The sequence below is a fragment of the Macrobrachium rosenbergii genome, chromosome 27 (assembly GCF_040412425.1).
Source record: "Macrobrachium rosenbergii isolate ZJJX-2024 chromosome 27, ASM4041242v1, whole genome shotgun sequence".
Taxonomy (NCBI): Eukaryota; Metazoa; Arthropoda; class Malacostraca; order Decapoda; family Palaemonidae; genus Macrobrachium; species Macrobrachium rosenbergii.
This window is the reverse complement of record NC_089767.1, coordinates 30,517,635-30,532,614: the sequence shown is the minus strand read 5'-3', so window position 1 is coordinate 30,532,614 and position 14,980 is coordinate 30,517,635. Positions and strand designations below refer to the sequence as shown.

The 14,980-nt window shown below is 37.3% G+C and overlaps 1 protein-coding gene across 1 annotated transcript; it reads right to left on the bottom strand.

The window, feature by feature from the left end:
* Positions 1-4,690: 4,690 nt before the first annotated feature.
* On the bottom strand, positions 4,691-14,406 carry LOC136853318 (chymotrypsin-C). Its single transcript, XM_067128679.1, has 7 exons — positions 14,381-14,406; positions 11,864-12,128; positions 11,314-11,420; positions 8,582-8,727; positions 6,514-6,811; positions 5,859-6,216; positions 4,691-4,998 (listed from the first exon to the last, which is right to left on the bottom strand). Exons 1-7 carry the CDS (start codon positions 14,404-14,406, stop codon positions 4,831-4,833), a joined length of 1,368 nt encoding a protein of 455 aa, XP_066984780.1. The 3' UTR covers positions 4,691-4,830.
* Positions 14,407-14,980: the final 574 nt, after the last annotated feature.

Below are 14,980 nucleotides of genomic sequence, written 5' to 3'. Positions count from 1 at the left end.
ATACCTTTAACTGATAACAATTCATTCGACTTTAATCGATGAACGTGGAAAAGTTACTTGGTAAAATCAGGGATATATTTTCCATCGTATGCCAGTGAAGTTACCGGCATGAAATATGCATTCAATGCTTTTCCAAGCTAAATACATTACGCATTGTTTACTGCATCTTCAGAATCATGCGAGTTTTTACATTGGTAAAATTTTTAACTTAAAAAAAAATGATGAAATCAAGGAGTCCATACAACTTTCTTCGGTAAGAAATTGCGATGTACAGAAATGGATAACGATTTAATGAAGTATAATTCCTTTGGGCATTTTGCATTCTTTTTTTTTGGTACAGTCATAATCTGTCTTCTGTCTTTGATATCCAATACATGGAGAAGGGTATTCTATTGTAAAGGTTTTTATTTTCTTCAATAAAAGAATTCGAATCTTTTCAGTCGACGTTTTTCTTTGTCCTATCCCAGTGAAACGATTCGTCACGACATCTACGAATTAATATATCTGTGTTTGAATGGTTCCCAAAACCACGAGGGATCAAAAGAAACGATTCGTCTAGATATCTACGAATTAATTTCTCTATCTTTGAAGGTGAAGTTGATGTTTTTCCCTGTGGCTTTTAATGTGCTTTGGATCAATCTGACCTTCGAAACCTTTGGGATTTATTAAGTTTTTGTTACCCCCCCCCAATACACCAGCTGTCAGTCTAGGAACATCCTGGTAGGTACCTGGAGTTCTCGGGTGGGGGAATAACAGAAGCGGTACAGTAATTTACGACGGTTTTGGAGGTCAGATGCGTTCAAAACATACCAAAAATCTTGTGGAAAACACAAACTGAGTGAATACAAAGATGCTGTTAACCTACCCTAACCTTGGTCCTTCTCTAGCCAGGGAGCGGAGACCCTCCACCTAACCTAACGTAGGGCACTATAAATTAAAACAAATAGGGTTGGGAGCTAACTTAACCTAACCTAGGGCACTGGGTCCTTACCTGGCTAGGAGGGCTTTGCCCCACTGGACCCCCCATCTAATCTAATCTAGGGCACTATAAATTAAAATAAATTGAGGTGTAACTTAACCTAACGAATCTGACATTCAAAATAATCTTGAATTACTCGTTTTATGTGGTTAACCCACCCACGAACTCCTGGTTCCTACAATGATGCCCCTAGACTGATGGCTTGAGGGTAATAGCAAAAAATTAATAATTTCCGACGGTTTTGATGTCAAATTGGTCCAAGACACACCAATAACACTGGAAAAACTGCAGATTTTTCTATTTTGCAACAAGATGTTATCACTGCTGTCCTAGTTCTTTCATACATTTCAACCAACTTAGCCTAACCAACATTTCTGCCATTTTTTGTCTTTCCTGAACACCACAAAACTACATCCCTTGGTATTCTGTCAAATGCCTTCTCTAAATAAATGACGCGGATGTAATATTAACTTTCAATGGCATTATCATAAGAACACAGTCGAACGCTAGATTAAAACTGAATTTGTCACACCTTCCCTTCCACTGATATTTACGCATACAATATGAGAGCCCACTAACACATACATGCACAAATATGTGTGTGTGTGTGTATATATATATATATATATATATATATATATATACATATATATATATATATATATATATATATATATATATATATATATATATATATATATATATATATATATATATATATATATATATATATATATATATATATATATATATATATATACATATATATATATATATATATATATATATATATATATATATATATATATATATAATATATATATATATATATATATATATATATATATATATATATATATATATATATATATATATATATATATATATATATATATATATATATATATAGGAGAGATTGCAGTGGATCTTTGCTTAAAAATTTCTACTCAAGGCATTATCACTAAAATAATGAAAAAATAAGAAATATTTGAGAAGAAAATTACTTACCACATTATTTGAGCACGAAACTCCATTCTGTCTTTTGAGCAAAAAGAATCCGTCACTCTTCCTAAAATCCTTTTTAAAAATCAAGGAAATCAAGTGAAAAGAGCATTTCCCTCTTCATGACATACTTAGCGATGCCATTAATTTTTAAAACTCAAAACTGACCTCTCAACAGCACCTGCTGCAACAGTATAACTGCGCTTGAAAAGAAGTGAAAAATCTGAAGTCACTTTCAAACACTTCCTTGATGCTTTAGCATATCACATTAGACCGAGTATTCTTTCCCAGCTCTTTCCTTGACTATTTTCTTTGGTCATTTTCAGTCAGATAACTGAATTTCTCTAATATTCTTCAAAATTCTCACTCATATCATCAAATGTTTTGTACAGAATCCTTCTGCTTAGCCTAATATGTAACAGGCAATCACTACAGTATGTGGATCCCACTTTACACAACTGGTGTTAAATGTTGAAAATCTTACAACATTGTTACCGTGATGTTGTAAAATAGTTTGGAAAATGTTTCAGTTCGATTTTAGAAACTGAAAAAAATATACAAAGTTTTGCTGAAAAGTTTTGTGCATTCTGGCACAAATTTTGTGACGGACAAAATATTCAACTTACGCGGTAACCATGTTGTCGGTTCGTGCAGAGATGTTCCTATTATAATTGGTTTTCTGAATGCAGTGCGATTCTCTATTTCTCTTTTTAAGCATAAGAATATAGATTATATATGAGAAAACCCATCTTTTGCCCGCAGTTGCAATAATACAAAAAACAACGGGCACGAAAAATATAGGTCCAATTGTTGTAAAGCAGCAACGTAACCAATTGTATTTGTGGTTGAAATCCAACATTTTCGCTGAAGCTCTCAGGTATGGTAGGTCTACTAGCCCACAATTTTCAATATTTGGAATCTTTTTTCGCAATGATGTTTGGAAAACTTCCTGAGATAATCACTGTCCACATTAGAAATAGGTAAGCTTTTGAAATATAATAAAAAAGTAAGTAAACAACACAGACACTGCACAACACGAACAAACTTCCTTTACACTACAGCGAACGAAAGGTGACTGAAGTGAAGCGAGTGTCTATGGTTCTTGAAACATGGACATCATATTATATAGAGGCTAATGGGCTTGAAAGGCATTGTACAGTAAAATTATGCCTTTTTAATATGGAACTATTAGCCATTTACTAATTTGTACACAGAATTTAATTCATTGTTACAAATGAAAATATGATAAACTGAAAATCATTTAGTTTTAGTATATAAATTAAACCTTTATAATTGTAGCAACGTAAGCTACCTCCTACCTTGCCTACACATACATACGTTAATATATATATATATATATATATATATATATATATATATATATATATATATATATATATATATATACAGAGAGAGAGAGAGAGAGAGAGAGAGAGAGAGAGAGAGAGAGAGAGAGAGAGAGAGAGAGATTACACTAAATAGGATCATAATTTAGGTTTCAGAAGAATCATGTGTTTACAATAGTTCTTCCGCTTGAGTCTTGAGTCTATGGTAATGACAGATCAAATAGTTTTTACAAAAATATTTATTTTCTTTGAATCACAAAACACAAATGCAACAACAGTTGAATAGGGTGATGAGTGATGATACAAAATGCAATTCCTCTGTTTAACACTTTAGTTGTGGTGTACCTTGAGGAAAAAGGGAATCTGATTCTTTATGCCGTTGTACTGTTTGTCTTCAGTTTCGATGAAAAATTGTTACGTCAAAGAATCACCCAAACAGCATTATTCCAATGTCTCATTTGCAGGCTATTGATAATAGCAGATAAATCTTAAAAATAAAAGCACTGTAAATTTTGCCTCTTTCTTATATCATTATAAGAAATGACGCAACAGATTATGAAGAATCTGAGTTAGAAAATGTATTGTCTTTTTCTACATCCTGTAATTCATGAACTTTTGTACTAACTCGGTTAAAAAGCTTTTCATAGAAAATGCATTTCGAACACTAAGAAGTGCTAAAATATTGCTCGGATGAAACCACTTTGTGAGTACATGATGTGCATTTTATCTCTTCTACATTACATAACTCGTGGTATGGAATGGTACAGTAATATCGTGTGAATAAAGGGCAGTCCACGGGAGATTATTTGGTCACTAAAACTAAGCAAAAACCTTATATACAAAGGATTCGCTGACCACTGAAATTTTCGAGGACGGGAAAGGAAGGCTAAATGTCCTTGCACACTTTTTTTTTTACGATAATTGTCTCTGAACGAGCACTGATACCCAGAGTTTCTTGACTGAACAGTTACGGCTGTGACTCGTAAACGCACGCAATTTATTTTCCGTTGCGCTTGGCCTGGAGGTAAAACAATCATAACAATGATTCATTCTAACTTTATCACAGAGAAATGGAGATTATCTCCATCACGTTCAAGACCCCATAGCGTCGATCACTGACTTGAAAGGAACTATTTGATAACTGGTGGCAGTAACTTACGCTAACACAAAAATTAACAGTAGGATTCTACAAGTGATACAGGTAACTGACTAGTGCATAATGGTTGCTGTGGATTGGGTTGAATGATAATGTATATATGAGATGTTGTACTTTAATATAAAAAAAATAACTTCTTTTGTACCTAAAGGAACTGCTGAAACTTCAGCCACCTATCTTTTCATACTTATCACAGAAATATAAGCCTTTTACCGGCCCGGTTTTCCGTGTGTGAAGGTCGTTGCACCTATACTGTAGACTTATGAGTCACAGAGAAACGTTTTTCAACGTAGATTGTTCCTCTACGATGCATTCCCATTGCAGTGCTGTAATCCCTTAATTACCCATCACCTGTGTATTCTCATCTGATGCTTAATCCAGGGTAAATAGTAAGTGATGCGGGTGTACACATCCGGGAACCCTGGCTTGGCGCAGCCAGATCCGAAAGAGGTGATTCCTGCCAAGTACCAGCGGCCGTCCCTCATGTTACACTGCAAAGGCCCTCCGGAGTCTCCCTGCGGATTCATTGTATTAGGCGTGCTCTGTTTGCTTGCTTATTTATGCTTTTTTTGTTTTTGTTTACTCATTTATTGACCTTTAACTCTCTTACTTAAGTCTTCTTAATTACTATAAAATTATCTACTCATTACGTTAGTTACATAATGCAGTCTTCATTGTGATATAGATATAGATATAGATATAGACATAGATATAGTAAAGCTTAATTATTATGGAAATTTAAGAGGTTATCTCTAGATAATAGGTAAGTAGCTAGACTTTCTAGACCTGTTTTGATTTTGAAGTGTTGCAAGTTACATACTACTGCTAGTGAATGGTTAGTATAATGCTTCTGAAAGTTTCACACAAAAACTATGGTTAAAAAAGGTATTGGGAACGACGGTTAGTTAATGGCATGCATTCTTAGCACGTGAAGGTTGCTTGTTTAATTTTGGTTAATTATTTAGCACTTAATGGAGGATAAGGAGAGAAAATATTGGATATTCCAGTATCTTTCAAAGATTAGAATATTTATAGCTTTCATTCAAAGACAGAGTAGCTATAGTTTTCATTAAGAGTTTAAGGCAATATTTAAAACTTTCATTTAAAATTCTGAATGAGATTAAGTCAAACATCCTTTTGCTTATTTAATTTATGTTCTAGTCAATATCTGTCCAGTGTCATCCAATTAACCCTGACTCAGTCCTGCCCCTATGATTTTTTTTTCTGAGTTTGTGTGGAATACACACTGAAGTTCCTCACTTGCATTCTTAAAGTGTTTTATATACTTTAATTCGACTTGACTCATTTCGACATGCCATGCTAGAATAACAAAAAATAGTTATATTCAAGTTTTCAAATGGGCTGTCATACTTACAATGCAAGTACCTAGACCATGCCCATGCGTTTGCCCCGCACAGACGTGGTACTGTTTCACGGGAATGTTATGCATCATGCCATACATCTTAACGCAATGGCTATTGTTGACAACGGGCACCATGACCTCTTTCAGCCGGTTCTCGAGTCGAGCACCATAGAGCCTCATGCCCCATCCTGTCGCCACACACTTGATCCCCAAGAACGTCTCGGTGTCCAGGGGTTCTGTGTCTGGTAGACATATTGGCTGGATGCGGTCAGTGTAGTTGACGTCTTCGCGAAGCTTCAGCAAGGCTGTAATACAGACCCTGTCACACTTGGTGGATGTGGCAGATATGGTTAACAGTTCATCCCTCCACCTAAAAAAAATCATGCGTTTGTTTCAAGTAGTACTATTTAGTGTGAGACATTTTGCTGCATTAGGCAAAGGAAGCTAGTCTCAGAAGGTGGAATGGAAATTAAAACTGTGATGATAAAGTAGTCTCAAACTATGTTAGACCGAGCAGAGAAATAGCATTCTTCGACAAGAAAAGACATAAAGCAACCATCACCACAGCAATTACCTAGGTATGAATGCAATGCTTGCCGCCTCTCTAGGAAGGCAAGAACCCCTTCGTCAGAAGCTCTCACGCCCTTCTGCCCTGAGAGATACTTACGACGCATGTTCCAGCAGAGCCATCCAGCAAGCCTGCGCACAGATGAGCATCCGAGAGCTTGATGTTTCCGAACTCTGGAATGTTGTAAGCTGTTGCGCAGGTTGCAGGAGGTTGAACGGGTACTTTAGCTGCTGCAGGCGCGCGTGAAGCTGTTTGGAAGTGTGACTTGTGCCCCAACCCGTGGCAAAACACTTGAAGCCCTCAAAGGAGTGTGTGTGCAGGTCTACAGTGTCCGGAAGGCAGATGGGCGTGAGAGATGGGGAGGCCATAGCAGAGGTTGGTGACAGTTTTAGTAGAGCTGCAGGAGAAAGGGATAGACGAGACCCATTTAATAACGCAACACCCAGTTCATCCCATGCTCTTAAGACTACGAGAGTAATGCTAGGACTCTTCCAAGTGACCTCTTTCGACACTAAATAGCAAATATTTAAAAGAATTCGTAGTTGCCCTAAAGAATCTCTGTACAGTTTCCTATACAACAATGGTCTGTTCTGTACAGGTCCTGATAGAAAGGTCTGAAGAAATGACAAAAATCACCAAAAATTATAGTGATTAAGAGCACTAGAGCAGTCTTCTACCACATTCTCTATTTTAGAATGTAAGTCTACGGTTTATTTGGACAGATCATCGTACAAATAAGGAACTAAAATTCAGTAACAAGAGGATTTCTTGGCTAGATCCTGCATTGACATTTAAGATAACTCAAAGTCTGGTCAAGGTCTTTCCACATCGGAAGTATTAGGTCCTACGAAATAATAGCATACAGAAAGAAGTAACAGTATTCAACAAAACATACAGAAGTATTTTATCTCTCGTGGTTCAAAAGACAGAGTTGCCAAGCTACTAAGAATCTGAAGTTTCATCTACTGAGATCAGAAAACCAGTAATAACCGATTTAAATAGGCGCCGACTTCGAGTTATCACCGACTCAATGGAAAAGTTTAGGAAGATGAAAAAAAAAGTGTTGTAAATACAGGATGCTGTCGAAGTTAACAAGTCTTACCGATGTCGTTCTGATAGTCGTTAAAGTCGTCATGAATGACTACAGAGATGACCCCAAGGACGACCTCCTGGCCATCCAAAGAGGAGCGATCGTGCTCGCCTAGGACGACTTGCCATACGGCGGCCGTTTGCGTGAAACTGAACGCCTTACTGCAATGAAACTCTCGAGTCAGCCTTCTGTCGAGTGTGTGTGTGTGTGTATGTTACTGTATGTGTGTGTGTTAGTGCATGTGTTTGTTGCAATGAAGAAACTGTCCATTAATCTATGCGGTGCCTAATAGCATTGGTTGTCTGTGAATGTAGAGCCTAAAGTTGCCACTATATATACCTAGCTAGGGTATTCATTTTATGAATATTATGTATTACAATGTTGCCTAAAGCCTACAGCTGTCTGTGAATGTAGAGCCTAACTTGCCACTATATGGGCCTAGCGAGGTCATTTTCTATGAATGCGATGTATTACAGTGCTACGTATAGCCTACAGTTGTCTGTGAATGTAGAGCTTAAAGTTGCCGCTATAAAGGCCTAGCGAGGTTATTCATTTTATGAATACTGTGTATAACTATACTACCTAAAGCCTACAGTTCGTTTATCCTACCATTCCTATGAATGAAAGATGAAATGGAATGAGCTGATTACAGATGAACTGGCACGTTTTTCTCTCATGGTAATTGCGTGTTGTTATGAACATGAAAAAACCACACTGAATTCACAGCTTATCCGAAAATCACAAGCCAGAAAATGCGTGAAATTTAATAAAGGTTTCTTTTGCGAGGAAAATAACCGCATACAAGTAATTATTCGATGTACCGCTTATAAACCTGAAACGAAATCGTACTAGATTTAAGCTTCTTCCTTGAAACGGTAGGGGGCAATCTTACGCTGTTTTGTCGGTACGATAATTATTTACGAAAAGGACGGAATCTCTTTTTTGTGTGATAATAGGTTTTAAAAACTACAAACCGATTTATCTAACTGATATGCAAAATGATAAAGGAAGACCAATAATTCCGCAAAACCATTTGGTACGGAGCATCGACCCTCTTTTCATTCTTTCGAGACTCACCTATGTCGTGGTTGTGGTCCTTGAACCGGTTATGGAGGATGATCTTCTGGACCTGGAGGATATCCTCCGTGTCATCTACAGTCTCGCGGTCCCACTCCCCAACCACGGCAGTCCATAAAGGCGCAAAGGGCAGGTTAAACGCTGGGCTGAAAATACTCATATTAAACACCGTCTTTCACTCTTGTTTACTTGAGCCAGAGGTCTGCGCCCGAACTGCCGAGCGTGAGAGTAGTGGAAATTCTAGTCTTATAAGAAAGAAGATCGTTATTTGCCGTGTAATGATTGTTTTAGCAGAAAAATAACACGGGATTTGCTTTTATGTAATTGAGCAATAGTTAGGCGATGTTGAACTATCGAGAAAAAAGCAATTATTGAAACTTTATGATTACTATGGAAGTATTTGAAAGGTAAAACTGAACTTCAGGCGCATAAACTAAACATTGGTGTTACGTTATATATTAGGCATATTGTTTAAGAGACTCAGGTTTATCTACCCTCATAGAGATGTTGACAATGATAATGATAACGATGACTGATAGCGGGGATGAATATTATTAACTAAATTGGAAATATGCACACATTCCTTTGAAGGCAGTTGCCACTTTCAGTCATACAGTGATTATATTTCTGTGTATGTGTCTGCAACTAGTATAAATACCCACACATACACACATATTTATGTACGTATATATACATATATATGTATATATACGTACATAAATATATCTACGTATTCACAAGTGTTATATAAGTGTCATAATGTTTTCGTGTAAGGATACATCAATTATAAGTACAATATTTGACAAGTAATTTTGTAGAGTTTTCTCTTTTCCAGATGGCAGTGAGTCTAAAGTGAAAGAAGCTGTAAAAGCGCAAGTAATTAAATATTAAACTGGATAATTAAGACAGTACTAAACCAGAAAAGACATTATGATTCCATCGGGAGTTCTAATTGTGTTCCTTAAACTTTTGGAAATCGTTTACCATAAACGCACAATATATTTGGGAAATTTTTTTTAGTAAAATTAAAATCAAAATAATTATCAAACACAGTCTTTGATGTAGCAACAATAACAATTTCGATGATAATAAAATGTGAGTCAATAAAAATAAAACTGGCAAGATGAAAGATATAAAGAAGGAAGTAGATATCTCTGAATGAATTTCATCAAGAAAGAAAAAAAAAAGAACCTGTAGCGAAGAAAAAAAACATTATTACTCGTGCAAAGCCAAATCAACTGTGCAATCAGGACCTTGGTCATACAATCAGGTGGCCATTTGTGGAATTCTGGATAAGAAAAAAAGTGTCCGCCCAGTATTGTACGATTGGGCCTTATTCTAAAACTGATACTATGACAAATGTATTTTACAGTGTCGTAAGACACTCTTCCTCTCCATGCTTACAACGGGAAGGTTTAAATTCAGGTTGAATTGAACTGAATATAGAATTTAGGCCAAAGGCCAGGCACTGGGACCTATGAGGTCATGCAGCGCTGAAATAGAAACCTGAGAGTAGACAGGTTTGAAAGATGTAACGGGAGGAAAACCTCGCAGCTGCACAATGAATCAATTCTTAGGAGACAGTGGAAAGTCAGATGAAAGAAAGAGAATATGAAAGAAGGTACAGTAAAAGGAACGAAAGGGGTTCCAGCTAGGGGCCGAAGGCACGTTGCAAAGAACCTCAAGTGAGGCCTACAGTGCACCGCATGAGATGCACTGACGGCACTACCCCCCTACGGAGTAAATTCAGGTTGGTTATAGATATAAAATATATAATACTCTTCCTTTTTTCCTCTTGTAGTAAAACCAGCTTTTGATCTACAGCATTAATCCTATTCCTTTCCTTCCATAGGAAAAATTCCATGTTACAGTTAGTTCCTTTGTATGCTAAACTGTGAAGCTATTTTAGTTGTTATTACAGGGAACCCTCATCTATCCTGTAAGCTCTAACTCGTATTAATCCACTGTGCCAACAAATATTATTTTATGTTACAAGTAACCCAGTCTCTGTATGAAAATCCCCATTTCGTAAATGACCCCATTAATTTATTATCTTAGGTTTCCTTGCTGTGTTTTTAGTGGCAGTAACTTCTGATTTCTATCATGAAAAATCTGTTTAGATGTCTGTCCTTATCACCCTTCATAAATCTACTGTAAGTCATCGTAGCATAGTCAACCTAAATTCTGTTGTATCATAGGAAAACCGAATCCAAGTAAGGAAAAAGTCACAGAAAAAAAGCCACAGGAAAAAAGTTACAAAAATCTTTCGCAGATAGTGACTCCCAAGAGTTTTAACCCGGTATGCATCTACCCTTGCGGCGTGTTTAGTACAAGCCCGTCGGGGATTTGCGTATAAACATAAACAAAAGACTGTAAATACTATAAAGATAATGACCCCAAGAAATACTGTGAATTTTTCCCCTGTGACTTTAGTACCGGCCTCTATAAATTAATGTGACTTTTTTTCCTAGCCAAAATTGTGACTTTTTTCCTGGGACTTTATTACCGTCCACCAGGAAAACCATATCCCTACTTCGAGCGGACTCTTCTCTATAGCCCAGGTTCTTTCTATAACCGAGGTTGATTGGTCAATTTATTTATAAAACAACATACCTAACTCTAGCAACTATCACCGTGAATTTCTACCTATACCTATAACCTCAGCACCACCTGATTATTCCCTCTCCAGTCGTGAGAAACTTGCATCTAACAAGAAACCTTCCAAGACCTACTTGTTGATGCAGTGGGCGGCCGTGACGACCCAGCGATCATCGATTAGGACGCCTCCGCACCAGTGGCCCACCCGCCCCCACCGTGGGTGGATCAGTTGCAGAGAGACCTGAAAAACGTTGGATTTTACTTGGGGTGTTGTTCTGTGAGTTAAATTTAGAGGTTGTTAGGAATGATAATTATGGTTAACGTCTAAATGAGTGAGGAAGTTCTTGCAGAGTTGAGCTAGGCTGCAATGCCTGCTAGACTTATATTCACGAAAATCTTCTGTTTGATTGTTTGATGTAGAGTATAAATAAATTTAATTAAAAAAACTAAGCAATCCTAAATTTTTGTGTATGAACTCTAGTACCATGAGCCTAATTATCTGCTTAGAACTAATAAAAACATCTCGTATATCGAGCTGTTTTTTGCTACAATATCTCTGCTTGGTGTAGATAAGAATAAAATCGGTATAAATGAAAGAACCATTCATACAATAAAAAAAAAAAAAAACTATGTGAAAACTGCAAAATTTCATATCCAGTGCCGCTAGGATCTGACTACACCCACCTGCCAAGGCCACGCTCCAGGGGTACTCTCTTTGCCCCCGACAATCCTACCCGTCGAGGTGTCGTCAAAAATCATCATCCTGTTGTTGGTGCGCGACCTCTCGGTCTCGTTTTCCTGCCTCTCGGATGGGAAGCCTTGGCGGGCGCCGTCCCCGGTGAAGTCTTGGTAGAGGAAACCGCCGCCGGCGCTTCCATCGAGCACGGGGAGCCGTTGGGCGCTTCTAGGCGCGGTTGTCTGTGGCGGTTGTAGCGGCTGATGCCGCACTCTGGAAAACGGCGAGGGTTAATTAATTTGCTTAGACTCTGAGTGACAGTCTGACAGAGCAGAAGGCACAGTACTGAGAAGGGGGGAAGGAGAGTGAGGAAGTTCGATAGAAGAGGGTGAAGTTGTCTAAAGGAAGGGAGGTAGAAGAGCGAGAAAATGTGCTAAAAGAGGGTGAGGTTATCTAAGGGCTACATTGAGACAAAAACTGGGAAGAAAAAGTGATGATAACTGCCAACAGAGGTTGACCACATCTAAGCATTATTTTGTGGAAGTGGTAACAATTGCCTGATGAGAAAAAGACTATTTCTAATTATAAAAAATCTCTTAGAATAAAAATTGTAGAGATGACATTCAGTCCTGAAGATTTTAATCATTTTGAAACTTCAGAATTAGTAAAATCTTCAAGGTTCCTGTCCAGATAAAACTAGGAATTGGATTCTTAAATTTCTTTGCCAAGATACCTGGAGCTAATCATGAGATTTTCATCTGCCCGATTATTTAAATACCATCTGAAATCTGCCGAAATATGGATAGATTTACCCGTGGAATTTTTCTTGGTCTACGAGTTTTTGGCAAATACGTAACCAGAATAATAGCAAGAACAATATTTATTACCTACCGAAGGGAAAGGTACTTATCATTAAAAATTGTTCTCGTGAACTTAGAGAGAAAAAATGAGAGAAAGCAATGGGGGAACGAGGTTAATCATCCTAGCTTGAAAATTTAATCGTATAATCACAGACTTTGTAAAGAAAACAAAACGCCCCCTGATGAATGGTCATAACACATGGGAAAAAGTTTCTAAGAATTAACCCATTACGTACGGTTTGTTACAGTTACTTGCTATTACTAATGACCGCTCTCTCTCTCTCTCTCTCTCTCTCTCTCTCTCTCTCTCTCTCTCTCTCTCTCTCAAGATTTTACGGAATTAAAATGTTTCCGCTTTGCTTAGATGGTCTGAAAACGAAGATGCAATTTATAGTACACTACTTTCTGTGATTGTTAAGTTCAGAAAAGAACGGGGAACATAAAAAAGAATACGGATAATAAAATGAAAAAAAGGTAAAAAATACTAAAAATAAGATGGAAAGAATAAAAACAGGAGAGAAAAATCAGAAAAATACGATACGAGAACCATTTTACTCGAAGTCAAACAGACTCATAGAGACGATAATAATAGCGCTGTGGTAGCAGTTAAGTGCTTTTTTTCACTACCCCTTCAAAGGAGTCTCGACCATAAAAGCCAACGCTCATCAGTCACGCATCCCAGTAATTAATTCGCGGTTTGAATTTATTGGTTGGCTTTTTTCGCCAATGCAAAAGCACTCACTCAGTCACTCTCGCTTTCCACGTAACGGGTTTGTGTGGTCAGCGCGCGCTGAGCGTCTTTTGTTTCTTTACTGTCTTTGTTGTTTTTCCTAAGCTGTTCCTTTGTTGTTCGGTTCTTTTTCACGGTTCATTTTCTTCTCCGTTATGATTTCGTCGATGCTAGATGATTCTGATTGAATTGATTTTCTTCATGCGTGTCTGTTATAAATCTCTCTCTCTCTCTCTCTCTCTCTCTCTCTCTCTCTCTCTCTCTCTCTCTATCTCTATATATATATATATATATATATATATATATATATATATATATGTATGTGTGTGTGTGTGTGTGCAAATCAGACAATATCTTGGACAAAATAAGGTTACCAAAGTATTTATATATATTTCCAGATATTGTCTAAAAATTATTTAAGAAAAATTGCCAATAAACAATTTCAGAGCAGATTTAAAGAATCAGAGTCTAGCTTAGTATCTGAGTGTTGCTTCGTAAATATTAGGCCGTCGATTCCCACATCAGGAATAAATTTTGGAAATTTGAAATCTTGATTTAGATGTGAATATTGAAGAGTCAGAAAGTGGATTGAAATGCAGTTTATAAAACATGAAAGCATTAAAATAGTTGTTATGTCAAAATATATACTAGACTCTATCCTGCGGACTTGGGACTCTATAGGACTTACGTGGTAACTGAACGCAATTGATGACCTTTGCCTAATTTCCAGTTAGAGCGGATATATCTAACACCTCCGTCCAAGTGATCCCTCTCCTCGCCATTAAAAAACCTATGTATACAGCTATTTTAGAGGAGCGTAATAAAAAAATACCCGGGTCATTATAACAGACACAACACAATGGGATACTGAAAACGCTCGAACTTTAAACCAGACGCAACCTGTGTAACACCTGCTCGCTCTGTTTACCCCTTACAAGGGATTCTGGGAACGTGACGCCATTCGGCGAAGTTCTAAAACAAAAGTATTTTAGTCTGAATACACGAGAATACAAAAGAGGCTTCAGTTTTTGTACTGATGTCCAGCCTATCTTCTCTCTCTCTCTCTCTCCTCTCAGTGCAAGCTCAGTACCTTGCCACTTAGTGCGCATGCGTAGGAGTGTGCATGATTACTCGTACGTGGAATTTGTCTTCGGTGCTAATGACTGATATCTCAAGGGTTACGGCATATCATGCGATCACTGAAAATATTTATTATCTATTGATGACAAATAAGAAAATTAATTTGAAATGAAATATGGAAAACCTTACTTTATTTGTTTGCATTCAGTGTCGATGTCATTTAACACAAGCATTCTGCTCCAATGTGTGTGACAGGCCTATTAGAATGCATTTATGGTACGGCACCAATGTAAATTGGCAACACATTGGAGAGAGAGAGAGAGAGAGAGAGAGAGAGAGAGAGAGAGAGAGAGAGAGCATTCTTCCTATAGACACAGCCTAAGTGAAGCGTTCTCTACAACAGTTGTCACGGGTATTTAGAGCTTGATACCATTGAGAAGGCTCTCTCCATGGGT

Coding starts and splice junctions, on each gene's coding strand:
- LOC136853318 (XM_067128679.1), bottom strand. CDS start 14,406: ATGGCGTCACGTTCCCAGAATCCCTT. Junction 6,812..8,581: donor GGACCACAACCACGACATAG/GTGAGTCTCGAA, acceptor TTTCTCCTGCAG/CTCTACTAAAACTGTCACCA. Junction 4,999..5,858: donor ATGGTCTAGGTACTTGCATT/GTAAGTATGACA, acceptor ATGAATCCGCAG/GGAGACTCCGGAGGGCCTTT.